Genomic DNA, 26,879 nt, shown 5'->3' with positions numbered 1-26,879 from the left:
CATCAACTTCTCTTTCTTGGAAGACAAAATCAAGTATCTTATGGTCTATTAGTGTTTTCTAAATTGAATAATTGAAATAGCATAATAAATTTAGAGGAAATTTCTTTCCTGGGGTGGGAGTGGGGTAGGATGGGACGAGGGGCAAGAGGATGGATGGGGATGGGGAAAGATATTTTGTAACTCAATGAGGGTGGGGAAAGGACTTCCCATCCCAATAACCACCCCTTGCCATCTTTATCCACCACTCGCCACCTTTTCTTCGTTCTCCTCCTCCTCTCCTCCCTTCTCCGCCTTTCTCCCTCCAATACCTATTTTCCTTTTCTTTTTTTTGCCCCCACAAATAGGGGTGTTCATCGACCAATAATCAGGAATTCGGTAAAAAAAATTTTTGGTAATTTGAAAATCGATTTTTTAAGATCAAATATCTAATTACCATCCCAACTTTAGTTTGGTAATTAGATCGGAGAATCAGTAATTTGGTCATATCTGAAATTCAAAATATCAATAATGAGTTAAAATATTTTAATTTTTTTTTAAAATATTATTGTAACAAAATAATATCTCGTATGCTTTTCCAACAAAAATCAATCAACTTAACTCAAACAAATATGATATGCAAAAAAAAAAGGGTTCATAATCCTAATCCCTAGATCATAATATCAATTCTTAAGCAACATTGAACTAAATAAGACCTTCAAATTTAATTGTCAAGCTAAACTCCAACATATCAAATTCCATCAAAATTTGACTTCTAGGTATAGTTATAATTAGGTTAGCTAATTAGTAATTACCAATTAGTATTTAGTAATAAGATTAAGATTTGCTCTTATATTTGGTAATATATATACATATATATAGGGATAATTGCAAAAACCTCCCCTGAGGTTTCTGACACTAGCATTTACCTCCCCTATAATTTTTGAAATAGCACTAACCTCTACTAAAAAAAGTTGGGGCCTATTGTTAAGGTAAAAATGTGTGAATTTACTTGGCTAGCCTAATTATTTTCATGTTACCAGATGAAAGGTTTAATTATTTTCATCAAAACCAACAAATCATTTGTTAAACTAATTAAACTATTTGCATGTTAAACTAATTAAACTAATTAACTAACTAACTAAAGTACTTGAGAGTCCGTCCTTATCTGATCAGTCTTGGAGCATGTTTAAGCATTATTTGTAGAGGCAACCACAAGGCACCAATAGAGGAGGAAGATGGCGCCATGAATTGGCGCCAATATGTGCTTTGACAGCTCTTGAGATGACAAGCTGTCTACTTGCTCCATAAGAGAGTGTTGTGACTAATAAAATTGTGATCATTGAGGTAAGGAAACATAAGGGAAGAAGCTGGAGTTTTTGTTTAGTTCATGAGAGGTTTCATATCCGTGAGAGAGGAAGCACAATAGATAGTAGAAAGGAACCAAAATCTGAGCATCTACTCCAATTAATTTGCAAGAATCACAGCTATACAGGTAAATTATTTCTGATGTTGTCACTTGAAGGCACAGAATTTGCATGTTAGCTCTTGTATGATAATAAGGCAAAACCTGACTGCAATGAATGTATGTTAGCTCTTGTATCATCAGTTGAATATGTCAGTAATGATCAATGGCATATGAATGTGATGTTATTCTAGTTGTTTACGACTTGTTGCTCTACTATTCCAGTTGTTTAAGACTTGTTGCTCTACTATTCCAATTGTTTAAGACATGCTTATCAATGAATGATGTATCATGATCTGTTTTTGATATTCACAACTCTTGTCTAAACATGGTGTATTGGTCATTGTCTGAGTTCATGATTAGTCTATGATACAAATATAGAACATTTTAATACAATTGTAAGGTGTTGTGATTTCCTCCTTGCTCAATAACTGTCTCTTTTGAAACTTAGGATGGCTCTTCTTCCTGCTTATGACATATCTATCCACTATGAGGGGAAGAATTCCAAATGTCGATCCAATTGATTACTGTTACATTAACTTGCTATTTGATGTTGCCGAGAAGGTATTCAGTCAAGTCCCTGAGCATCTGAATAAGTTAATATACATGAGGTGCCTAATTCCTAAGACAGGCCACATGTTTGATATTACAGATGATGATAGTGTTAGTGAAATGTTCAAAATGCATAAGTCTGTAATGATGATTAATGTGCATGTGCTCAATATGGATGTTATACCCAATGATCAAACTAATCTTGAGGTTCACAATAGGGGTAGCAATGGCCTCGTTGCCTATTAATTCCCCCCACTCCTGCCCCGTCCCCCATCCCCTGCTTGCCCCGTCCCGCCCCCATCCCGCCCCGTTTCCCCCGCAGGGGCACCCGTGGGATTAAAACAAATTTATTATATAATTTCATTATAATTAAATTTGATCAAATAATCAAGTACTAAAAATCAACATATCACCAAATTATTATTTATTATAACTTCACAATTGAAACTCATAAAAATAATTAAACAAAAAGTTATTTGAATATAATCTAATATGATAAAACAAATATAACTAAAATAATTAAGTTTTTACTTTTGATACAAATATAATCACTAAATTATTATTGTGTTTTTTAGAAAAAAATTGTTATTGCATTAAGTGTAGTTAGGAATTTAATATAAATGTATTAATAAATTTAGTATAAATAATTAATAATTTTTATTAACAGACATGTATAATTAGTAGTATAATTGATAATATCATTATATATATAATTATGCACATATATATATATATATATATATATATATATATATATCTTTTTTTTTCAAATGGGTGGCGGGGCGGGGATCCCGTCCCGTTTCTAAACGGGGGGAAAAAATTCCCCCTGCCCCCGCCTCAATAGACCCTCCCTAGTTGACAATGGTCATAATACCATCTGAACTTAGAAAAAAAAGGAAAGGACAATGTATCTATTGTTGAGATTGATGATTCTGAAGGTGAATATAATGATACCAGCTCTAATTCAAACTGGTTTCACAACATGGATAGTGACAATGAGGAGGACATAGATGTTGATAGTATGTATCTGGCAGGTAGTGAGAATACTGACATGTCCTTTTCTGATTTTGATGACAATGAGGAGGGTTATATTGTTCCTGATTGTGAAAATAAGGAAAAATGTGACCCCAGTAAGCAAGCTTTGAAATAAAAAATGTGGACGTACAACCCAAAAGGAGACATAGAGTTTAAGAAAGGTTAGTTGTTCACTAATGTTGATGCATTTAGAGTAGCTTTAAAGGACTATGTAATTCAGAAAGGATTTTCTATTGTGAGAGTGAAGATGAAAAGAGTAGAGTAACTGCTATTTGTGGTGTTGAAAGATGTAAATGGAGAATTCATGCATCACTAGTAGCAGATTCCATCACCTTTATGATTAAGTCTTACCAAGGTGAACACACATGTATGATGGATAGGAAGAACATAGAAGCCACAGCGGACTGGATTGCAAAGAAACTAGTACCAGTCATAAGAATTCACCCTAACATGTCTACCAAAGGAGTAAAAGCAGAGATGATTAAATATGGTGTGCATCCAAGCAAATGGCAGATTTATAGAGCACTTTCAAAAGCAAGAAATGAGATTGAAGGCAATCATAATGAATCCTACACCAAATTGCCAAAGTATGCAGAACTTCTCAGGAAATACAATCCACACAGCATCTGCAAAATACAGTATGATAGGCTTACTCTCCTTGTTGAGCCTAGATTTCTAAGAATATTTATTAGTTTCAAAGCTCTAAGAAATGGATTTGTTGAAGGTTGTAGACCTTTTGTTGGTTTTGATGGATGTATTTTGAAAGGTCCCTTTAGTGGTGTACTTCTCACATCAGTTACTTTAGATGCTAACAATAGCATTTTTCCTATTGCTTTTGCTGTGACTGAGCGTGAAAATAAAGAAATCTAGAGTTGGTTTTTCCATTACTTTGAGGAGTTCTTTGGGCCATTTAGAGAGAATGGTCATTTAACCTTCAAGAGTGACAGGCAAAAGGTACATTAATTCTACAATAGTTTTGTTCAGTTCTGATTCTGTTAATCATCAGTGTAACAATATAATTTGTTGGTTTTCATTTTAAGGCTTGAATCTTGCTTATGAAGAGATAGTGCCTGTTGCTAGTGGAAGGCATTGCTGTAGGCATATCTGCAACAATTTTAAAGCTCAATTTCCTGGTATTTTGCTCAGTAACCTGTTCTGGAGAGCAGCAAAAAGCTTTGACATTGCAGGGCATAATGAAGCCATGGCTAGCATAAAGGAGCTAAACATAGAAGTTTGGAAATATTTAGAGAAAATTTCCAAAATAACTTGGTGTAGATATACCTTTAATACTGGAATTAAGTGTGATCAGGTCACAAATAACTGCATTGAGCCCTTTAATGCATGGGTAGGTGAGCTAAGAAGGAAACCTATCTTGACACTAGTTGAGGGGCTTAGGAAGAAGTTCATGAAGAAAATGCACAAGAGATATCAGAAAGGGTGCGCACTAACCACTAATGTCGCCCCAAAGATGGTGGATAAACTACAAAAAATAGGACAAGCATCAAGATAATGTCAACTCACTATGGCAAGTGATGACATATTTGAAGTGGGGGATATGAACAAGTCTTACACAATCAATTTACCAGCTAAAAGTTGTGATTGTGGTACTTTTTAAATTTCAGGACTTCCTTGTAAGTATGTTGCATTGGGGATTATTTACAAGAGATAGAAGCTGGAGTCCTACTGTGACCATTGGTTCTCAAGAGATATGTGCTTAAAGACATATGCAAGTATGATTCATCCAATTCCGGATGAGAAGATATGGCCACCTGTGCCACATGTTACCTCTTCAATAGTCTTGTCTCCTCCTTTGAGGAGAGCTCCAGGTAGACCAAAGGTGAACATGAGAAGAGAACATGATGAAGGACAATCTATATCCCAACCAAAAAGGTCGAGCAGATTCAAGTATGAAAATTGTGGATCTTTTGGTCACAAGAAGAGGTCATGCCAAAGAGCTTCTGTCCAGAAGAAGAATGGCAACATAACTCCTGGCCAATAGGTCTTATATGTGCTCAACTTGCTACTGAAAACAAATAAAATGCATTAATGTTAGCTTATTCCCTAACAGTTGAGCTATAGAAGAGGCAAACCAGGAAGAGGAACTGCAAACACAAGCCTGTCAGGAGCTACTCTTTGGGTAAAAATTTTGTTGATTTATTATCAGGATTGTAACTTTTAAAACCTTCTAATATCTAATACTACTTGTCTATGTTTACTATTAGGATCATGTCTCTGGCAATGTGTCTGTTCTACACTCAAGTCAAGGAAGCAATCCATCTCCTCCAAGTCAACCTGGAATTGTGAATGTACAACAACAAATTTAGATCACAGCAGCTGCTTTAAAAGGTTCATTCGAATGACTGCATTTTATACATGTTTTAGTATAATGTTTGAGTATAAGGTTCAATCTCTGTGATTATGCAGAGAGGAAGGGCATTGTACAATACTGGAGCAACTGCTAGAGGGAGTAGCAAGAGAACTTTCTCAAATACAACAACTCAGGTCACTCAAACTCTGGAACCTCCTCCAGTTCAGCAAATTATAGCATCTTAAATTGCTACAGTTGCATCTTTCTCAATCAATGCAGCTATAGCACTGCAGTCAATAAATGTCAGCAGCAACAGCAGTTTTAGTATGCAATTCTGATGCATACTCTGTAGTTTTCTGCTTATTGCTTACTGCTTGAGTTTCAACTTAGTAGTGTGCTATTAATTAGGTCAATAGATACGAATGTTTTGTATATGACTGTTGCAGATATATATTTGAGCTGATAGGTCTTTGCAATCCTCACCAACCGTTCTAAGTCATTGCAGCAGATGGCATTTTGAAACTAGTGGATTGTTCAGTCATGCTTTTGTATTAATGGATTGTTCTGATACTCTTTTGTAGTAATGGATTTTTCTGATGCATTTTTGTATTAATGGATTAGTCTTGTAATGCAACTGCTTTTCATATCTGTTTTTGCAAGTATTGTTAGATGAAGTGGATTTTGTATTGATGACAGTAGATTTAAACTTAATTGGTTGCATTATAATGTAAATTGGAAATGGTGCTGCATGCATGATGTTCCACTTTTCCTCTCCTTTATCTTGCAACACCAATTTGAACTGTAGCTACATCTTATATTTAGATGTGTATATTTGAACCTGCACATCATCCTATTGACTTCACAATATGGATGAAAACATACACAGTAACAAGTATGAGATTGATGATGAAAAGTATGTTGACTACTACATTTACAGCAGCTGTACTTGCCACTACAATTGGCATTTCCCTTTGCATTACCATAGACCTTTGCAGTTGTTGTTGAGATTATAGAACTGAATTGGTGTCAATTCTTCTATTGCTGGCCTCTTCTTCTTCAGGACCCTCATATCACTAGAAGTACTTGCATTTTGCACAACAAAAGTATAACTTGTTGAGGTTCTTTTCAGTTTCAGAGATCTTCAATATTGCCTTTTGATTACAAGTGCAATATTTGTTCCTTATTGTGAAGGATGTTGGGGAGTTCCATGATGCTCTCTTGTGGCTGGAAGACTGCATATTGTTTGCTTCAATATTTCACCTCAACTTGCCAAATTGAAGTCAATCAAACCAGCTGTGTTTTGAGTTGGAAACAAACTTATTTTTTTGCTAATATAAAGTTTCATGTATCAAGACCATCCTTTATAAGTTAGTGCAAGAAACTGCACATTCAGCCGTTAACTAGCCGTTGGTTTCCCTAAGTGAAGAAGCTGTTGCAGGTTGCTTGGAAATGGTTTGCATTTACACCTCCTTAACTTTTTTGATCCTTAATACCTTTGTCTTTCCCTCGCTAATACTACTTGTCAAACAGCAAATTTGGCACAAATTTCTTTCTCACTCCTTAAAATAATTTTTTAATGGGACATTTTTCTGCTTGGACTGAATCTGCAACATATTCATTAAGTTCAAGGGTGCTGCATGCTATTTCTTAAACTAGAGGAGAGCTAAATGCTAGTGTCAGAAATCTCAGGGTAGGTTTATGCAATTTTCCCATATATATATATATATATATATTCAGTTTCGAACCGTTTTACCAAACATTATATCTCGGTCTTTTCGAATTCTATTTTATCGGAATCCGAAATCCGATTTAGATTGGGTCGATCAATTTTCCGGTTTTTTCCGAAATATGCACAGGCAGCTCTACCCAGAACCACCTGTTGTCATCCCATACTCGCCAGTCGCCACCCTTCCACCGCCGCTCTCCTCTCTTCTCTTCTCCTCCAATTAATGTTAAGAGCGTGGGTTTAGCTTAGAAGCGTGGTCAGGTAACCAACTTATTGGCTTCTTCTTCTTCATCGGACGGACCAGATTAATATCATATCACAAAGAAGAATTAGACTAGAAGAATAATAGGGATTGGATTGGAGCGGAGAAGATGGGGTGGTGGATGTTGCCGGACGAGCTGTGGAGAAGAATACTCGAGCTTGGAACCACCTCAGCCTCGGCCTCAGCCTCAAATCCTCCTCCTTGTCGTCTCACCTACAGAGACCTTTGCTGCCTCTCCATCACTTGCAGACGCCTCCACAGACTATCCTCTGAAGATTCTCTCTGGTCGTCTCTGCTCCTCTCCGATTTCCCTCCTCCTCCTCCCAATGCTTCATTTAATTCTACCTCCTCCTCGTCTTCTTCTTCTTCTTCTTTGAAAGCCCTCTACAAAATCAGGTACTAGTGCTGGTTTAACTCTGATTTTTCTCCATCCTTTTTTTTAGTTCTCGTCCCTGTTTTTTTTTTTTTTCTTTCTGAATTCGGCTGCTTAATTGTTCCACTCTTTGAGGTTAAAAAAAAAGAAAAAAAGTAGGTTTTTTTTTGGGCTCCTTTTAATAGTTGCATCACTTGCATGCTGCATTGCTAGTGTTTAAAGATTTGTTTTTTTGCTATAAATTTAATGCTGCTGTTGACAAGTAGTTGGAGTAAATGTCCCTGCTATCTTCGATTTCTCTTGGAAGAACTTGCTGGCTGCATTACTTTTTACGTTGATAGCAACAATTTTCAGAGCCCCTTTTTGTTTTAACTGTTTCCTGCTTGGGATTCAATTGAAAGATACTTCAAGTTGTTGGTATTTGATTGTGGGTAATGGAAATAGGTATGAGAGGAACCGAGAGCAGAAGCGCCTGGCTCATAGAAGAATTATTCTCAGAATTGAAAGCGAAGTAGCTGAGTCCTCCAGAAAGATTCGTGAAATGGAGCTTCACTTAGCTCAGGAAAGGGAAAAAATGAGGATAACAGTTGCTGAATTACTCAACTTGCGTAGAGTCAGGTAATAAGTTGTAACCAACATACAAATGAATAGCCTGGATGCTTTTCTGTGGGTGATAATCTATTGGAGCTTTCTGCACCATATGCCACATTGACTTCATCAGCAGTTTAATTGCTGATATTGCTCATTATTATTTCGGTGTTAGTAAAGTAAAAAACAGTGTTTTGTGCTCTCATCCAGCAGACTTTTGGACTAAATGTTTGTCTAGTTTTGGTGATTGGAATTGATTTAATCTAAAATTCCACTTTGCGAAGTCTATTCTTTTATTTTGTTCTTCTTTGAAATTGGAACATTATGGGTTCATGCACTAGCAATTGGAATGTTTGCATACCATCAGGCAAGCATCGGTTGCGTTGAAAGTGTGGCAACCAGAGGTAGTTCGAGGTACACAAAAGCAGATGGTTGAGCAATGTGATGTACCTGTCGAGTCTCGGATTAGTGCACTTGAGATGGAGCTCAGGCTTTGCAAGCAACAAATTGCAAATTATGATAAGGCTCTTGTAAGTGTAGACTCTAGTGAGTTATTTGGTGGATTATGGCATAATTATATGAAGAACTTAATGCACTTATCTATGTATTATTGCAGAAAGTTGAAAATCGGAAGGTTGACAGAGCAAAAGAACAGTTGGAATCAGTAAAATATCACCCTCTGCCTGACTTTAGCAGGAATGGCAACAGGAATGACAAACATGGCATAAGAAGAAAAAGGTCGAAACATGCATGAATATAATGTTCCCATTTTGAGGTCTAAACAGAGAATTCCAGAAATCAACTTAGAAGGTAAACTCTAAGCTAATAAAAATGGTGGAGATAGGAAACTCTTGTAGTACAGGTGGTGGCTTTCCAGGTACTTAGGAATATCAATACCACCCGGAAAGTACCTGGAATATCAATATTCCAGTAAGAAGTCCACATCTTTCTAGCTGCAGAAACTAGGAAGTACCGAGACAAATGGAGTATAATGCGTCTTTGCAGGTACTTGGAATGATGCTAAGAAACAAGAACTAAAAGTGCCAATTTTGGAAAGATGAATTAATTCGTGACAATCTGAAAATTGTGTTTTGAGCTAAGGAATACCACTCAGTGACACATTAACATGCTTTATTTGAGTAAAATGTCATCTTCATCAAGACTTATGCAGTTCCAACTGGTAACGGTCCAGAGGAAAGCAAATTTTAAGGGCATTGTCTTAAATCCCCATCAATCCAACACTGTGGAAGCTGACCTTTTCAGAGCCACATTCAAGTCCGCCTCTTCTTTATTGTTGAGAGCTTCGTCACTTGTGGCCAACATGACATCAAGGTGGCCTCCAATTTGTCTCCGTACTTTCTACGGCTAGAAGAATGTAGACTTCTTACTTGAATCTTGATTTTGCAGGTATTTTCCAGATGGTATTGAAATTTACTTCATAATGTAGGAGGAAAGATGCTTGATGCCATGCTTCTTAACATGACCCTCCACGGCTGCATTGCTGCTCGTGGCATGATTTCACAATATAAATCTTGAGCAGCCAGAAGGAGTTCGCAATCTAATTTGCTTGATCTCCGAGCGAATTCGAATGGATGGATGTCTAGTGTTTGATTATTATCATCTCTATCCTCAGTTCCTGGAAATGATTATCCCACAGATACTAGAAGGGAAGATCACTTATGTGGAAGACATAGCTGAAGGCCTTGAGAATGCCACATGGGCTTTGATAGGGCTATTCTTTGGGCGCAACATTGGGAAGCAGGTGGTAGCTGTTACCCGTGGATAGTGTACATCATCTAGAATTGTCCTTTTCACGGTTTGTGCTTTGGTTTTGTCTAGTATACTTGGTATCTCGTGCAATGCTGGGAAGCAAATAGTAGCTGTTGCAAACATTTAATAATGTGTGTTGAGTGGAACTCACGGAAGTGCTTTCAGCTTTGGTGCTTGGCTTTGTCTTATAGACCTGGCATCTTGTCAAATATATAAATAGAATCTCACTGCTTTTCAGAGCCCAATAGCAGCGTTAATCTAATCTTTTTGTGGTCTGTTGAGTACAGGAAAGATCAGTTGGTGGTTTTCTGTGTTACAGATATCAATCAACAGCATTTTGCCTTAAGAATGACAGATGCAGCATTTTGCATTATTTCCACAGACTTGACATGGAAAAACAGATGACTTCTGTAAATCATTTGGAATCCAATGGGTGTTAACAAATAGGTACAGTTAAAGTTGTGAGGAAAAGAGAGAAAATTGAGAAAATAGTTCAACTGCCAATTGAGGTACTAAAAACTAAGGAGCTGTTGGTTCATCAACCTCTCTCTAGTGAGACAAACATGGTGAACAACAGCTTGTAGTAATGGAGAACTACCTGACAAGGATGCTTTAGTTAAAGGTATGCCAAGGTCTTTGTTCCCTTCAAATCACATGCATTTTAAACCAAGCTGCTTGGTTAAGAAAAGAGTCTGCACGAAATCTTGCAATGACTGTCTACTATGTTTTAAAACCTTTTAATTTGATAATTATAATTCTGGATGGGAAATGGTGCCCTGTGGCAGGACATATACTACTTTATTAAAAGAGACTTGAGCAGCTCACTCCTTGTGAGCTTGTTGCTGTGCCTGATGCAGATGGTGCTACTATCTGTTTGTTTAGCAGTACCGGATGCATTACAGTTAGATCAGCTTTGAAAGTTCTTTGTCCTGATGGAAATAATTGTTCCTTGTCATAAACTGGTTTGGGATCTGTGCCCAAGTTCTCTCTATCTTGTGGCTGCTATGTACAAGGAGATTGCATACTAAAGATAAAATGAGAAGATTGGGATGTTTGAAAGGCTCTTCTGACTGTGTTTTATGTAATGGTGCAGAGAAGTCTATCGAACACCTATCTTTCTGAGTGCAAAATATGCCTTATGCTCTGTTTTCAGAGGTTCATACCCTTGCTCTGTGGAACTTCTTTGGCTATGCTAGCATTGAATGTCAAATACCTTTGTGGATAAATTCCATAGGCTGGCTCTAGCTGTTACAGTCTACTATGTGTGGAGAGCTAGAAATGAAGCAATTTTTCAGAAGAGACATTTTTCTGCAGTTGGCATCATCACAAACATGGTTGAAGCACTGAGGCACACAGGAACCTCCTGGAGAGGTGTCTCCAGAACCAAAGAAATCTGGAAGCTGATCCTTGAATGTGGTATTTCCCACAGGCGCTTTTGATAGGCATTAGCTATCCTGTATATAGTGAGTTGTATTGATAGTGTTTGGCTTTCTGCTATGTACAGGTAGCTGTAGCTATGTGTGTAAGCTTCTCATTTTCTTTATCAAAAAAAAAAAATTTCTTTTGCCCAATACACACACGCACATGCACACAATCCTTTTCAGGTATTAATCCTGAACAGGTATTAATACACATACACGCTGCATAAAATCTCCTTTTCCATTTGATTTTACTGAAAATAAGAAAGCCTAGACTGCCTGCACCTCCCATTCACAATTTATATCTTTCACACGACCTCAGCATTCCTAGATGTTTTATGTTCCTTTTCTTTATACAAAAATTTATAGATCAGGAGCTATGGCAATAGACAGTTATACGAGATCACGTATGAGAAGTGGTAAATCATAAGCTAAAACAAAAATGAGAATGAGCAAAACTTGTTCTATACTTTTGTTAAAAGCTTTATTTTTTATTATGTGATGTTCATTGCAAGTCGATCATGACCCGAGTGCGAATTCAATGGCATTGGTGCACCAAGTGTCTTAACGATTTTTACATACCAATCACATCGAGATGTTGCCTTAAGTGGCAGTCATGGCTCAAAGTTGCAGTCACAGTCGTGGTTCGGATCGTTTCACATCGATTTCGACATATCAATCATGATTTTGATAAGACGTAAATTTTTGAAAAATTTAATATTCTAAAAATTGTAAAAAAATATGATAAATAAAAATAATAAAAATTAGCAAAAATAATAAAAATTCAAGTTGACTCGAGATGATTCGGAGCGATTCGACTGTTTCTATCCATCTCGAAAACGTTTCGGTCAAGTTTTTGACGATTCATTATCTTGGAGTCATCTCAATCTGATATCGGATTGGAAAGTCCGGTTCCAGTGATGACGGCCAACTCTTTGAACCATTGGCAATTGAACTCGAACTTGACAACCCTCGTAATATAAGGGCAAAATCACTGCTAATTAAGCAACAATGCGTTCTCTTAATCAACCCCGTAATAATAAAAATAAGGGACAAGAACATATCATTTTTTTGTCAAATAGGATCGCTTTTTTAGCTAATTATTTTTACTCTATAACTATTAACATTTTTTAACACTAACAAGTGTACATACCTGTGAATAACCAGATGAATTTCAATCCAAATATAGATTGGTTTCATGATTCATCCATCCAATCCTGTATAAAAAGTTCTTTACACTGAATGAATAACAAAGATAAATCCAAACAGTAATGGCCCCTCTGTTCATTAAAATACTACCAGCTATCAATTCATCATCCATGATGCAATAATACACATTACCAAAAGCCGCCAGCTATTAAAAAACTCTGCTCTCTGCTCCCACGTAGAATATAAGACAGCACTGGCGCTAGCGCTTTCCACCATTCACGGATTTCAATCTCCCATTTTCCAGTTCCAAAGAGGCCAAAAACCCACCAAAATTAAGTTGAGTGAAGAAAAGGATCGTTTTCTTTTGGGGCAGAGAATTCAGGAAAAATGGGTGAAGTAGAAGTGAGCAATAAGCAAGTTATACTGAAGAACTATGTGAGTGGCTTCCCAAAAGAGAGTGACATGGAGGTGAAAACTACTAGTTTGAAGTTAAAGCTTTCGGAGGGTGACTCTTCAGTAGCAATCTTAGTCAAAAATTTGTACTTGTCCTGTGATCCCTACATGAGATCCCGCATGAGCAAGCTTGAAGGACAGTACGTTGATTCCTTCACTCCTGGCTCTGTAAGTCATGTCCTATACGTACGTATGTATGTATGTATATATCAAATGGTCAAATAGTTATTAAATTGTTAAGAATTCCCTAGTTACTTAACTTTTTATTTAGTCAAAATGGTCACCAAATAATACATAAACACATTTTTGGCCATTCAATAAGTTAAAAAAAAAAACTCCAGTTTGGGTTGTTATTTTCTGAATTTTTTTTAGAAAAACGATTTGATATGTGTGAGGTAAAAAAGTGATTGAAAAATGTAATCACAGAAAATATAAAAACTTTTCTTTGGAAAACTTCAATCCAGACAAGAACTTTTGCTCACTCAGCTGATGAAAATTGAAACGTACATGTTTTAATAAGTTGTCCGACCAATTTGACTAAATAAAAAGTTTAATGATCAAAATAAGCAACTATAAATAGTTTAGCCATGAATAGTGCCATTTTCTCCATACAATCTTTATTTCTTTCTTTTTGCGTTTGCCTCACTAACCATAGCTGAAGTTGATTGTTTTTGTTGTATATTTGCAGTAGAAAGAGCTATTCTTTTTATTGAATATGTTGCTAACCAGAGTTGGAAGTTGGTTGTAATTTGCTTTGCCTGAATTGATTGTCAGCATGATAGGGAATGTTGAGAGTGGTTAATAATTCAATTGAAAGGGAAAAGGTCTTAACCTGTTGTTAGTAAGCCAAGCTCAATACCTGATGGCATTGATTTTCATTGCAGCCTATAGTGGGATATGGAGTGGCTGAAGTTCTGGATTCCAGTCATCCAAACTTCAAGAAAGGTGATCTGGTTTGGGGAGTCACTACATGGGAAGAGTACAGCATTATTACTGCCACAGAGGGTCTCTTTAAAATCCAGCACACAGATGTGCCTCTGTCCTACTATACAGGCATCCTGGGTGAGTTTCTCAAACTTTCCCTATTCTTTTAATTTTATTTTTATGGTGAAAATGTGTTTCCTTGATTGGTTAGTAAAGGGAAAAAAAATTAAAATTAAAGCAATGTTTTTCTTAAAATATGTTCAATTTAATATGTCTTACAGAAGACAACGGTCCTGCAATTTATTAGCTCAATGAGCCAGTAATCCGAGTGTTTTAAGTCTGGATGATGTTCCACTAACTGATCATTTGTACAGATTGTTATGCATATTATGGTCCTTTTTATTACTTGTAAAGCAATAGTTTCCAACCCCCCGGGGGCTCTTAATTAGTATCTCCATGAAATGCCTAATCTGCTTGGAGTCGCTGACAGGTATGCCCGGCATGACTGCTTATGTTGGTTTTTTTGAGGTATGCTCTCCTAAGAAGGGAGAACGTGTCTTTGTTTCAGCCGCTTCTGGTGCAGTTGGCCAACTCGTTGGTCAATTTGCAAAGTTATTTGGCTGTTATGTCGTTGGAAGTGCTGGAAGCAAAGAAAAGGTCAGTGCTTTGAGAGGTCTACCCAAGTGAATTTCTCCTAATTATTGGTTGGGGGTGAGAAACTATTTGAGCTCAAAATACCCTTCTTTTCATATGACTGCAATCAAATGATGTTCAAGATTGAAGTAATCTGCTAAAAAAATGTAAGAAGCTAATGCAAGAATTTTTCATGTTCCTCCTGAGTGCGAGCAGATATAAGAAGCTAAAAGTTGGAATGTCAAAGCAGGTGATGAGTTCCTTTAAGGCTTTAACCTTGGTGGTTTTGCATCTTTTTGAATGAATGCCTGAAAATTTTGGATGTTATGTCCGACCTGTTGAAAAATGAAAGCTGAATAAACGCTTTTATGACCTGTAAGGCTGTAACTACATGTAATCCCAGAGTAGGTTCTTGAAAAAACCAAAAATGGAAATGGGAACCATGTTTAAGACTTTCGTTAGCTTTACAGTTCACAAGAAGCTTTAGCCTCAGACTTTTTACTGCTCCATATGTACCTACTGATCTGCTGAAGTCATTTGGCATGGTAGCTACTTCTTCAAGGAATGTTATTATATGATGATTATGATATGTGCATCTAAAAGCCTAAAAGACCAATTAACACTCACTCGACTTGTCTTTGCTGCTATTGACGTATTTTTAAGGTTGATTTGCTGAAGAACAAGTTCGGGTTTGATGAAGCTTTCAACTATAAAGAAGAGGCGGACTTGAATGTGGCTCTGAAAAGGTCAGCTTCCATAGTGTGTGGATTATTGGGGACTTTAAGAAAAAGCCCTTAAAATTTGCTTTTCCTTTGGACCGCTACCAGTTGGAACTGCATAATTCTTGATGAAGACGACATTTTACTCGAATAAAACATGTTCATCTTCCAAAATTGTCAGTTTTAGTTCTTGTTTCTTAGCATCATTCCAACTACCTGCAAAGACGCCCGATACTTCCATTTGTCTGAATGCTTCCTAGTTTCTGCATCTAGAAAGATGTGGACTGCTTACTGCAATATTGATATTCCAGGTACTTTCCGGATGGCATTGATATTTACTTCGAGAATGTAGGAGGGAAGATGCTTGATGCCGTGCTTCTTAACATGAGCCTCAACGGCCGCATTGCCGCCTGTGGCATGATTTCACAATACAATCTTGAGCAGCAGGAAGGAGTTCAGAATCTGTTTTGCATGGTCAGGAAGGGAATACGAATGGAAGGGTTTCTGGTGTTTCATCACTATCATCTCTATCCTAAATTCCTGGAAATGATTATCCCACAGATAAAAGAGGGGAAGATCACTTATGTAGAAGACATAGCTGAAGGCCTCGAGAATGCCCCAAGTTCTTTGATAGGGCTGTTCTCAGGGCTCAACATTGGGAAGCAGGTAGTGTCCGTTACCCGTGGATGATGTATATATCATCTGGAATTGTACTTTTCTAGTCTTGAGCTATGGTTTTGTCTAGCGTATATTGTTGGATATCAGGAGGCAATATATACTTGGTATCTCATCAGGCAATGCTGGGAAGCAAGTTGTGGATGTCTCCTGTGAATAATCAATCAGTGATGCATGTCATGTGAAAGTGCTATTCAGCTTCGATGCTTGGTTTTGTCTTATCTACTGGATCTTCTTGTCAAATTATATACAGAATCTCAGACTGTTTTTCTGATCCCAGAAGCAGCACTTTTTGTAATCTTGTTTTGTTTTTTTGACTACAGAAAAGATCAATTGGTGCTGTTCTGTGTTACAGATACTGAACCAACAAGATTTTGCCATAATAATGAAGGAAGATGCAGCATTTTGCTTTAAACTCCACAACCTTGACATGTAAATACAGATGGCTTCAATAAATTGTTCGGAATCTTTAGGGTGTTAACAGATCAGTAAGAAGTAAGAACAGTTAAAATTGCGAGAAAAGGATAAAGCAAAAGAAAATCTAGAAAATACTTCATCCGCTAAATGCGGCATTAACCCCTAAGAAGCACCTGGTTCATCAACTTTCTCTAGCAAGGACAAAATAATGACAAATATGCTGTGCCTAAAAATATGCTCAGAAGTGTTCTTTATTTAGCACACGAATAATATCCGTTGCTTGAGCGATATTTTCCATAAAACATTCCAATAGTTATCAAAATAATTAGAAAAGAATTGTCTCAACCAAATAGGGCCTTGTCATTGAATTGGTATGTGCAATTCACATTGGTCAATACAGGAAGCAAGGAAGAATAAGACAGGCCAGCACGATCATTCTCTCATTTTCACATATTTCATCAGACCAGATAATGAATTCACAATCACCTTCACAGTTCACTCTCCCATACTGCAGGAATTCAAGGTAAAAGAGATCTTATTCTGACTACCGAAATTTTGGTTAGTCGAATTTCTTACTAATAACCCGTTTGGAACTTAATCCAATCTGCAGGGGTTACAACATCACTGAAAACTGCATTCCATTAGATTGCTGCTTAAAGAGAATGGTATAAAATGCATATCAAATGTATCCAGTACCCGGTAAAGTCATGACAAAATCAAAGATGATTAAAAACTCACAAGTAGGCCTGATGTGCAGCTCCAAATTTCTAAAAGCTACTTTTTCAATCATATGAAAACAATGATGTCAGTACATATGTCCTATGATCATTCCATTTATGAAACGCCATGCCCTGGTACTTACAAAATTGAAAAGGAGATGCTTCAGAATGTCCAAATTTACACTGGATAAGAATATCCGCGAAGGTACCTCGAGTCCACTCCAGATTCACGCACAAGTGCAATACGACCAGTTCGGGCCACCTGATGAAAGGAAGTTCAGATACATACATGAACATCCACCAAAAACTGGTCATAATTGACCAATAAATAATTCCAGGAAACATATTGAATAGCCTATCACATTAACATAAGTAAACATCATCCAAACCTGACAAAAAAAATTTGTAATCCTACTCAGCATTTTATTTCCTATGCTAGCGCTAATACCTAAATCTGCTACAAAATCAGTTAAACAAGACCATGGATGAGAAACAAACCTCACAAATGCCATAAGGCTCCAATAATCTTTGCAAAGCAACCATCTTGTCCAAATCCCCTGTAAGCTGGAAGAATACCCAAAAAAAAGTGTTGCACTTAAAAAGAGTGAAAAGAGGAAGGAAAAGAGCCACAAACTGGTATAGAAACCCTAGCACTGCACCAAGTGTAGCAAACGACCATCAAACAAAAGCACAAAAATTTCCAGAAAATCTTTTAACAGTTTTTTTCAAACCTACAGCACTTTTGGACCTCTTTTGCCATCAAAATCCGCAAATTTGACCCAACTGACATTTATATTCTTTGCTTGTATAGAAAGAGTAGATCTCAACCTTCCTCGAGCAGTAGTACCTATTACTTCCACATGACAGTTGCACACAATTCGCTATTGAATTGAAGAGTACAAGAAGATTTAAAACTTGTACACACGTCAAAATATTAAATGCTACTTAGGGATCATCATGTGTTTTGAATGGTAAACTGGGAATTAGTTCAAAAACAAAATAAAACACAAAACTGGTTGTAACTGTAGAAAAAGTTGCTCATTTGAATTCTATATTGAACTTTTCTTACTGACACAATATACTAATTTCCAGCAATCCACTTGTGAAATTACTGTACCTTCCATTATACACAAAGTCATGTTTTTATATCGTTATTCCACAGAAACAAATTGCCAATGTCAGGATGGTAAAGCACTACCAAAACTAAAACTTTGACAAGTCAGCAGTTGTTCCATTGAATACCAAATTGCTCAGTTTATTGAATCCACAATATCCTATTCTGCCATCACTAGACTAAATATTGATAAGGTTCTTTATAAGGGTAGATGTACTGAAAAATTGTTGAAGCATATGCAAATTACAAAACACAGAGGAAAAGAACCAGACGTCAACTTGACCAGAAATTACAAAAAATTGAGAAATTATTCAATCTGAACCAACAACAGGAACAGAGACTTTGGCAGCCCCAAATGTCTCTTCCCTTTAAATCACATGTATTCTAAATTTCTAATCAGATAAAGCGCTCTCTTTAAAAATCTTTCAGCCTACCAGCCACAATAAGGATAACAATAGTTTCACATCATAACAAACAAAACTAGTTAAAGAGCATGAGGGATTCCAGTTCATCAAACTCCGAAAACACTTTGGGTTTGTTTATATAGCAAAATTTTTCAAATAATATTTCGCTTGCATCATAAACACATTTTCCAATCCACCTTTTTACATTCCCAACCACCCTTTTTTATCTCACATACATTGCATCACAAAAAAGAGCTATAGTAATTATTCTAAATAATATTTCAAATAATACTCTAGTGGGTGGTCATGGTGGCAAGACTCTGACTCAAGTCTCTCCTTCGGCCTTCAAAAGGCTGAGAACTTCACCTTCAGATATAAATGCATGACAAAAATGGATAAACTATAAAATTATTGTGGGATAGGACTTGGATAAAAGAAGCTGCTCAGTTAAGAAAAAAGGTTTGCATGAAATGTTGCAGTGCATTGAAAAATGAACCACCAACCCACAGGACAAGCAAAAAATACATTTAACCTTTATATAGCTAATATCCAGATTTAGCATCCGTAATGCTTTTCGACAGGTAATATGTACATATTTTCAACAGATGAGAAAAGGTCAAATATGCCCCATATAAACAAGCCGGAAGCAAATATACAAGGGAGGCTCCCAAGGGTGTTGGTGCCCTGAATGGAAAGTAAAAACTGAATTACTATAAGAACTCCAACCTCTAGAGTGATGGTATGATCAGACACATCAACAGCTTTGGCTCTAAAAATGCTGGCAATATCCAGAACATTGCGTCGAGCTGCAGCATTAACAGCAATCTTAATCAACATTAGTTCCCTCTCAGCAAATGGCATGTGTGTGAGGTCCCGAACCTGCAATGAGGAATAACATGTTAAAATCTAATGACATTGCCCAAGAAATCCCTTTTACAGAGAACAAGAATGAGAAATGGAGGAAGAGAGAAATTCCAAACTGATTACTACACCACTGCAAGTGCAACACAATAAAAGACCAAAACATGAATATCCATAAGATGGCATCCAAAATTTCTGCAAAAATATTAAGAAACAAATGTCAAAGCAAAAAGGAAGATGAATTCCACAGCCTCAAGAACTTTCAGCTGCTCCAGAAAGTTCAAGAAGCTTCTTGGCACATCATTGCAATAATGAGCTTCGCTAACTACCCTCCATGCAATTAAGGCCTGACTTTGGACAAGCAAAATGCAGAAAAGAAAAATCAAGTCTGTACATCATGAAGACACATACTAGCAGTGCTAGAAGAATTATGAGTTAAACTTGGCAAATACTCTTAACCTTAAAAGCTGAAAATTTACTCTCAAGTTTAGGATCCTCTCACCTCATGAAGCTCTACCAACTTGCTAAGTTGCTGGACCAGCTTACTTATGGATGCATCTGTACCAGGAACAACAGTGGTAATGCGAGAAAGCCCCTCAACTTCAGCATGACCAACAGCTAGACTCTGACATGAAGGTCAGAAAAGGAAATCAGCTGCAGAGTCATCCTTTAAAGAGAAAAGAAAAAAAAATGCATTGATCTGTTTATTAGCAGTTAATATACTTGAATATTGTAGCCTCTTCGAGCAAAAACACCAGTTACTATGTTGAGAACTCCAGGAGTGTCATTCACGAGCATTGACAAAGTGTGAGAGCGAAGACCACTAGTCCGAAAGCAGACCATCAAATTCAGGTAATATTTTGCAGAGATAGCTTGCGTACACAAACAATTCATCAACTCCGAGTATTCAGACCAAGTTGCCACAGATCATGAAAGATTGATGGCATATATTACATATATGTGAAAGATAAAAATCTTTGAGTTAATTGATACCATTACAAAACTTACTAGTGTAAAGGTAAACATCCTTTCAATTCAGCGAAATTACAAGATCATTCAGCATGTCACTTCTGGTAATAGCTAATCATTGAATCCATAAAACATTTATTTTACTTTTTCCTATACTAATTCATGTTTAATGTACACTCCAAGATGAAAGCTTTCATGCTTGACACTTAACAGCTTCAGCCATGTAAAACAAGCTTGTAAATATTCAAACAATGTCAATTAGAGAAATACTCCAAAGAACATGCTTTAATGAAGCCTGTAAAACAGTACAATAGGGAAGATGATTCTTACATCATCATCATCCAGAACGCCCCAGTGAGCATCAAGAACTGGACTGATGTAGAAGTCATCAGCTGCCTCCACAGGATACACATCTCCCTATTCACGGGAAGCATCAATGCATCAGATTCCCAAGGTCACAACTAGAATACAAACCAAAAACATGTAGGAACTAGTATATTACAGAATTGAGATATAAATAACATGTAGGGGACCACAAGAATGTCCATTAAACTTTCCCAGCAAGCACAGTGGTATTAGTTACATATCCATTGATATAAAGATTATCTATATCCGGATGACCAAGGGGTTCGCAGGCTAGATGGGAATCTACATATTAACCAAACGCAGTTGTGTTATCTAGGATGGGGCTCATGTAAACCATTTGATTCGCCACATGATAAATCAGTTGAAACATACAAGAAAGGAATAAAAAACAATAATTAGTTCAGATTTATCCTCCTTGTGAAACAATAAAAACCAAGATTGAGTCCACAGGGTTCAACACCCTGCCATTCTTCTCATCCAATGTTTTTCACATGCACAGTATTACATAAGCTTTTGCATTTGCATATGGAACAAGTTATTCTAGGAAATGTGCAGTAATAATTCCTGTGGAACATTTTCCAACTAATACAAGGTGGGTGGCATGCCAAATAACGACTCTGTGATCCAAAACAATAATTAAACTAGACAATCAGCCCAAGGTCCAATAAATCTTGAAACAAATCAACATGTTACTAAGTATAACTGCCGCAAATTTTTGTATTCTATAATGTAAGATCTTTTAGGAAGTTTAAGCAGTAGTTCTGGCTATGTTTTGGTCATGTTATTTTTTGAGCATTAATCTGATACTGCAAATTATGCTTAAAATTGCCCAAAACTAAATCTTTTAACAACTAACAGAGAAATAGTTAAATATGCAGAAGATATCAGTACAATACCATTTTTAATTAATTCTTGTAGACATGGCAACTTTTATGTAAGGTAAAGGTTCACAGAAATAGGACACAATAATTGATCAGCTGAATACACTACCCCAGTTGATGTATCAGATTTTTCATCACGTATTCTCTTTGCTGCCCTTAATACAGCATCAGGAGACATTGTGCCTTCAAGATCTGGATATGAAGCTGCTGAAAACCTCCAAAAGGGAGCAGACTCACCCATTTTTTCCCTTCTCAAGGCAATCTAAGATTAAGGCATCCAATAAAACAACAACTCCATTAACACATGTTAGACAAAGATGTATATGGAAGAAAGTGAGAACATTTGGTTAAAATTTTGTATACCAAACCTTTCCAGTTCGTGCAATTTCTCTAATTCCAAATTTACTTAAATTCCTTTGCACAGCAACCAACTTTCCGGGATCTCCAGTTACCTATTTCCACAGTGCAAAGGATAGTGAAAGGTGAACAAAATGAGCAATTTCTAATTCTAGTCTGTCAAGAATAGATGCAATAATTAACTTTACAGCAGTTTTTAGCAGCATGATATTCATCAAGTTTAGCAGGAAGGAAAGGATACGTGCATAAAGAAGTCAACATTAACAAATCTTCATGATGCCTATGTGTCACTAAAGCAACATGCATGAACACAATCAGTATGAAGACAAACAGAAATTTTAGCCTTCTGTCGTCTAACAGAGCCAAAATGGATGAAATTGTATTTTCTTTACAAGAAAAAGAATGAGCATGACAACCAAGTACAAGGAAACTCTACAAGTGGCTTGTCGATGTCCCCAGAAAAAGCAAGAGAAGAAAATGAATCAAAGAACACATTGATAAGGTATAACACGCAATATAACATGAAGAATTCAAAAGCAAGGGCCTAAAATTCAACTTTTGCTTTCCCTAGATAGAAGATGGTGAATTGCTCATGCTATAGAAAACTCGCTGCAGAAAATGGAGTGGAGTATGCTCTCACAACTTCCACCATCACAAGGGGAAAGACCCAAGTTTATCATAGTATTACCATGTGCCAGATAACATCAATCTATTATGTAGTCATTGCAATTATAGAAGATTGAAGTTCAAATTGCAAACATGTAAATTAATAATTGTAATCGAGGTATAACCAAATCAAAAGTGCTCTAGTACAACCTCAATAGTCAATGAATAATCTGATAGATCCACAATTTTTGCTCTAAAAGTGTCCACCAACCACATGACCTGGAGATTACATAGAAATATCAGAATCGTTAACCTGACAACAGATCTAAAGTGGAAATAAAACAGAGAACTGCAGGGCACTCATAAAAGTTGCAGGTCAAAGGATAGAAGTCTTTTGTCAGAACTACAATCACTCCTCTAGCATTAAGGAAAATTTCAGATACAGCAATCAAAGGATATAGAATAGAACCTCTGCTCGATAATCTGGATCTGAATTTATTTTTACAAGCATCAGTTCTCGTTCTACCTGCGGCTCCTTCGAGATGTCTTCGACCTGGTCATGGAAATCATGCAAACAAAAGTCTACACTATGAATTTTAATGATGAAGTCACTCAAAAAGAGGGAATCAGACAGCTGTTTGTCAAGAAAACTGCTTCAGGTGAGGTGTTAAATGGCTGAATCTTCAGCAAACAACAGAACTATTTAGTCGGATGCCCCAATACGTAACCACAGACATAAAATTAAATAAATTATGACCACCTTTATAACGTTTACAAGCTTCTGGAGCTGTTCCATAACTTGTTGCAGCACTGTATCAGTTCCACACACAACTATAGTGAAGAGGGCCTTATCCTTGTTCAGACCAACCGCAAGTGACTCAATGTTATACCCCCTTCTTGCAAATACTCCTGCAATCCGATTTATCATCCCGCTTTCATCACCAACAAACACTGAAATAGTGTGGCGCCTCACTCTGAAGTCACAGCAACATAAAACTCCCATAACAATAATATCCATAAGAACCTTAATATCAATGACCCTACCATTTGATGAAGCTTAAAACAAACTAGTCTTTTTCTATTATTTATATGTAAAGGAATCAACTTCTGGCAGCATTCATCAAAAAAAAAAATTCAGAAACAAGGGCCAATAAATAGAACTTAACCTAACCCTCTTCCTTACCACTACCATTTAACTTTGCAATTCTTGTCCTATTCTCCAATTGAAATCACATGAACTCTATTCATTGGCCTTTAAAGGTTTTTATGTTTTTGGGACAAAATTCACAAACATCATACACTAACAAAACATGAATAAAACAAATCTTCTTTCATCAAAGTAAATTACCAAGAATATAAGATTCACGACCTCATCAGATCAAAAACTTAATAGTTATTGAGAACCCAAATGCACAACTACGCAATAAAGCTTAATACTTTAACTTATATATATATATATCGTCAATCAGGAAAATCCCAATTAACAATAATACAAAAATTCCCAGGAATTTTTAGAAAAAAGCGAAATACACAAAAATCCCATAAAGATTAAGACTTTTAGCCAATGTATCATCTATAAACAAAAATCCCACTTAAGCAACAATAAAATGGCAAAAGAATAAATTAACAGAAATAACAGAACAAGGAAAAATGCTAACTTGGGTCTGGTGGTGGAGGGAGGTGAAACAGAGACAGAAAAACTGTTACTGTCAATGCTGCTGCTGGTGCTATTTGCAGAGACAAGTAGTCTTGGGGGATGTTGTTGTGTTGAAAAAGATGGAGTTTTCTTGAGAAGCAGCCTTTGGGGAGAAGAAGAAGGATTTGAGAAGCAGCCCACATGAAGAATTCTGCTGCTGTTGCTACTACTAGCATTACTGGAGGAGTCTATAGTTGCAAAGGATGGTTGTTTCAACGAATTGATTGTTTGGAAGGAGGGTTGAGCTGAAACGGCAGCCATTTTTACACAGAGTCACACACCGAATTCTCTCTGGAGTTCTGAAATGGGACTGACACGAGAGAAAAGTCAGAAGTGTTTTTCGCCGGCTTAATATTTGGAGGTTCGTGGGCAAACTAGCCCAATTTTGAATTTATCGAACCGAGTCCTTAGTTAATTTTATAAAATTCAAATTCAAACTTGAATTCGACGAGTTCAAAATATTAAGCTTAACCGCGAGTTCGAGTTTAAAATAATTATTTTATTTTTAAATATAAATAAAATAATAAAAATTTTAATAAATAATAAAATATTAAGAATATATATATATATGATTTTACTATTAAAATATATATATACATATATATAATTGAGCTCGCGAGCCAACGAACTTAATGTTTTTTACTTTGAGTTTGAGCTCGATCAATATTCCAGTCGCTCGCGAGCCGTGAACAGCCCTATTCGTGGATACCCAGGGAGGCTTTGGGAACTTGAATTGGGTCGGGTTCCTTTGCGTTTGATGCACGGATGTCAATGAATCATATATGTATCCTTATCCTTATATTATATAAGATTGAGTTTTGGTCAAAGAAGGGGTTGAATTTCAACCGCATGATATGGATTTTTTGGGAATGTGGGATGTTGTGTGGTTTTCTTAAAACTTTTGGTACAACTAAGGGGAGCATGTATTTGGGTATGTTTACCGAAATGTCCTTATTTTGGTACATTAAAAGTTTTGATTTATATAGGCATCTGGGTATTTCTGGAAGGTAAAATTATTTTGCAACCATTTTTGCACCATGTACAACTCATATATGCTTATATGTTGGTGTAATTACTTGAATGGTATTATAGATACATTTAATTTAACTGTGACTTTTGTTGTGCAATTAAAACAAAGACATGTTGCTATAACTACTTGCTTGAGGTTATTTATTTGTTTGAAACAACTTGTCTGATCGTTTCCCAACTCATATGAGCTCATGCCTAAAACAACCCATTCCTTTTCCCATTTGCATCTCAATTAAATAGCCAAAAACATGGGTATTGAATGAATAAACGGCTGAGCATCAGTATGGTTGTTTCAATGCTTCCCCTTTCACCTTCTTCAGTTTCTCCCCTTTCAGCTTCTGGAATTGGGATATTTTTTGCAGCCTTTATACTAAACATCTCGGAAAGGTTTTCAGCCGCAGCTATTCGTGGTGGTTTAGCTTGAGATTAGATTTGTTCATCAATTTTGTTGTTTATGTGGGTGGTTCTTGTGGTTTGTAGCATCAATGTGTGGTCAGATCCTAAAATTTGAAACTTTGGTTGTGTAGTTTAGCGGCAAGATAAAGATTTTTGCACAGAATCAGTGTCCTCTGAAATTTAACTGGTTTGCTTATAATGATAGGTTTGGAGCAACTTTAAGAAAAAACTTCCCATGAGGTATTTGGAACAAGGTCAGCTTTCTAGGGTACTCTAGCTTACTACATTAATCCGGTCATGGTGTGTTTTCTGCTATATGAAATAAGAGATTCACTTCCTCTTTCCTTTTGGGAATAGCCAGTAGCAGGACAGAAATCCATCGATGTAAGGCAAGGCAAGAGAACGACTGGGATCTTATGGAGTTTTTGGCTTTCAAGCATTTTCCTCGCTCGTTTTATTAGAGAAAGTGAATGGTTTGCTTGACGAGGGAAGAGATGTGCTAGCTATTTGCTTTCTTAGAAAACTAAGCGACTAATTTACTGTTGAGAGGTCAGAAATTCCTACAACAAACTCTTTCTTTTTCTTTTAGTGACATAGTGAACCTTTTTGCTAAATTAGTAGCCAACAGGGAATATCCCTTTAATGGGAATATGGCTACCTGCCTTTCTTCCTACACTGGCTAAGCAAATTAGTCCTCAACTGAAAAAGGAAGGTTCTACCACGGTTGGGGTTAGCCATTCCTGTTAGCCTTGATGAGCTCCTCTTTGCCTTTAGGTAACTGTAGTCACTTGCTAATTGATTATGAAGGTAAGCTTATTCACCTTGACTTGTTTTTATAATTTACACACTTTTGTATTGGCGTTTTTTACTTTATGTAGGATGAATCTGATTAATTTCCTGAACCACCAGCAGTTGACTTTGGGCATTGAGTCCTTACTCCTTTCGACAAGAGCGCTTACTTCTATGACACCATCGCCGGTGCCGGCTGCTCCTCCACACCATGCCCTGGATATGCCATTTAACATTTGTACAACAAAC

General features: G+C 36.6%; 3 protein-coding genes across 4 annotated transcripts; 2 read left to right on the top strand and 1 right to left on the bottom strand.

The window, feature by feature from the left end:
- The first annotated feature begins 7,093 nt into the window (after window positions 1-7,093).
- Window positions 7,094-10,300, top strand: LOC113735169 (F-box protein SKIP24). The gene is made up of 5 exons (XM_027262142.2): window positions 7,094-7,720; window positions 8,142-8,315; window positions 8,653-8,815; window positions 8,902-9,617; window positions 9,693-10,300. The coding sequence occupies exons 1-4, from the start codon at window positions 7,434-7,436 to the stop codon at window positions 9,037-9,039; spliced, it is 762 nt and encodes a 253-aa protein (XP_027117943.1). The 5' UTR covers window positions 7,094-7,433; the 3' UTR covers window positions 9,040-9,617; window positions 9,693-10,300.
- A 2,577-nt stretch (window positions 10,301-12,877) lies between these two features.
- Window positions 12,878-16,324, top strand: LOC113735168 (2-alkenal reductase (NADP(+)-dependent)). The gene is made up of 5 exons (XM_027262141.2): window positions 12,878-13,243; window positions 13,960-14,137; window positions 14,490-14,656; window positions 15,296-15,378; window positions 15,663-16,324. The coding sequence occupies exons 1-5, from the start codon at window positions 13,010-13,012 to the stop codon at window positions 16,039-16,041; spliced, it is 1,041 nt and encodes a 346-aa protein (XP_027117942.1). The 5' UTR covers window positions 12,878-13,009; the 3' UTR covers window positions 16,042-16,324.
- A 740-nt stretch (window positions 16,325-17,064) lies between these two features.
- On the bottom strand, window positions 17,065-24,777 carry LOC113735167 (acetolactate synthase small subunit 1, chloroplastic-like). 2 transcript variants are annotated; one of them, XM_027262140.2, is made up of 12 exons: window positions 24,379-24,776; window positions 23,481-23,694; window positions 23,190-23,273; window positions 22,931-22,999; window positions 22,126-22,209; window positions 21,867-22,019; window positions 20,841-20,927; window positions 20,265-20,369; window positions 20,044-20,166; window positions 19,407-19,559; window positions 17,661-17,726; window positions 17,065-17,424 (listed from the first exon to the last, which is right to left on the bottom strand). In XM_027262140.2, the coding sequence occupies exons 1-12, from the start codon at window positions 24,675-24,677 to the stop codon at window positions 17,341-17,343; spliced, it is 1,521 nt and encodes a 506-aa protein (XP_027117941.1). In that variant the 5' UTR covers window positions 24,678-24,776; the 3' UTR covers window positions 17,065-17,340. The 2 variants fall into 2 exon arrangements, with proteins under 2 accessions (XP_027117941.1, XP_071938915.1); XM_072082814.1 differs by lacking the exon at window positions 20,265-20,369 and having other exon boundaries at window positions 24,379-24,777.
- Window positions 24,778-26,879: the final 2,102 nt, after the last annotated feature.

Source organism: Coffea arabica, chromosome 3c (assembly GCF_036785885.1).
Source record: "Coffea arabica cultivar ET-39 chromosome 3c, Coffea Arabica ET-39 HiFi, whole genome shotgun sequence".
NCBI lineage: Eukaryota > Viridiplantae > Streptophyta > Magnoliopsida > Gentianales > Rubiaceae > Coffea > Coffea arabica.
This window is presented reverse-complemented; position numbering and strand designations above follow the sequence as displayed.

Bases quoted from the DNA above. Each gene is read 5' to 3' on its own strand.
- LOC113735168 (XM_027262141.2), top strand. From the start codon at position 13,010: ATGGGTGAAGTAGAAGTGAGCAATAAGCAAGTTATACTGAAGAACTAT. The intron at 13,244-13,959 runs GTAAGTCATGTC...TTTTCATTGCAG, and splicing joins ATTCCTTCACTCCTGGCTCT to CCTATAGTGGGATATGGAGT. The intron at 15,379-15,662 runs GTCAGCTTCCAT...TTGATATTCCAG, and splicing joins TTGAATGTGGCTCTGAAAAG to GTACTTTCCGGATGGCATTG.
- LOC113735167 (XM_027262140.2), bottom strand. From the start codon at position 24,677: ATGGCTGCCGTTTCAGCTCAACCCTCCTTCCAAACAATCAATTCGTTG. The intron at 22,020-22,125 runs GTTTGGTATACA...CCTTAATCTTAG, and splicing joins AAATTGCACGAACTGGAAAG to ATTGCCTTGAGAAGGGAAAA. The intron at 20,928-21,866 runs GTAGTGTATTCA...TCCCGTGAATAG, and splicing joins AATCTGATACATCAACTGGG to GGAGATGTGTATCCTGTGGA.
- LOC113735169 (XM_027262142.2), top strand. From the start codon at position 7,434: ATGGGGTGGTGGATGTTGCCGGACGAGCTGTGGAGAAGAATACTCGAG. The intron at 7,721-8,141 runs GTACTAGTGCTG...TAATGGAAATAG, and splicing joins AAAGCCCTCTACAAAATCAG to GTATGAGAGGAACCGAGAGC. The intron at 8,316-8,652 runs GTAATAAGTTGT...GCATACCATCAG, and splicing joins CTCAACTTGCGTAGAGTCAG to GCAAGCATCGGTTGCGTTGA.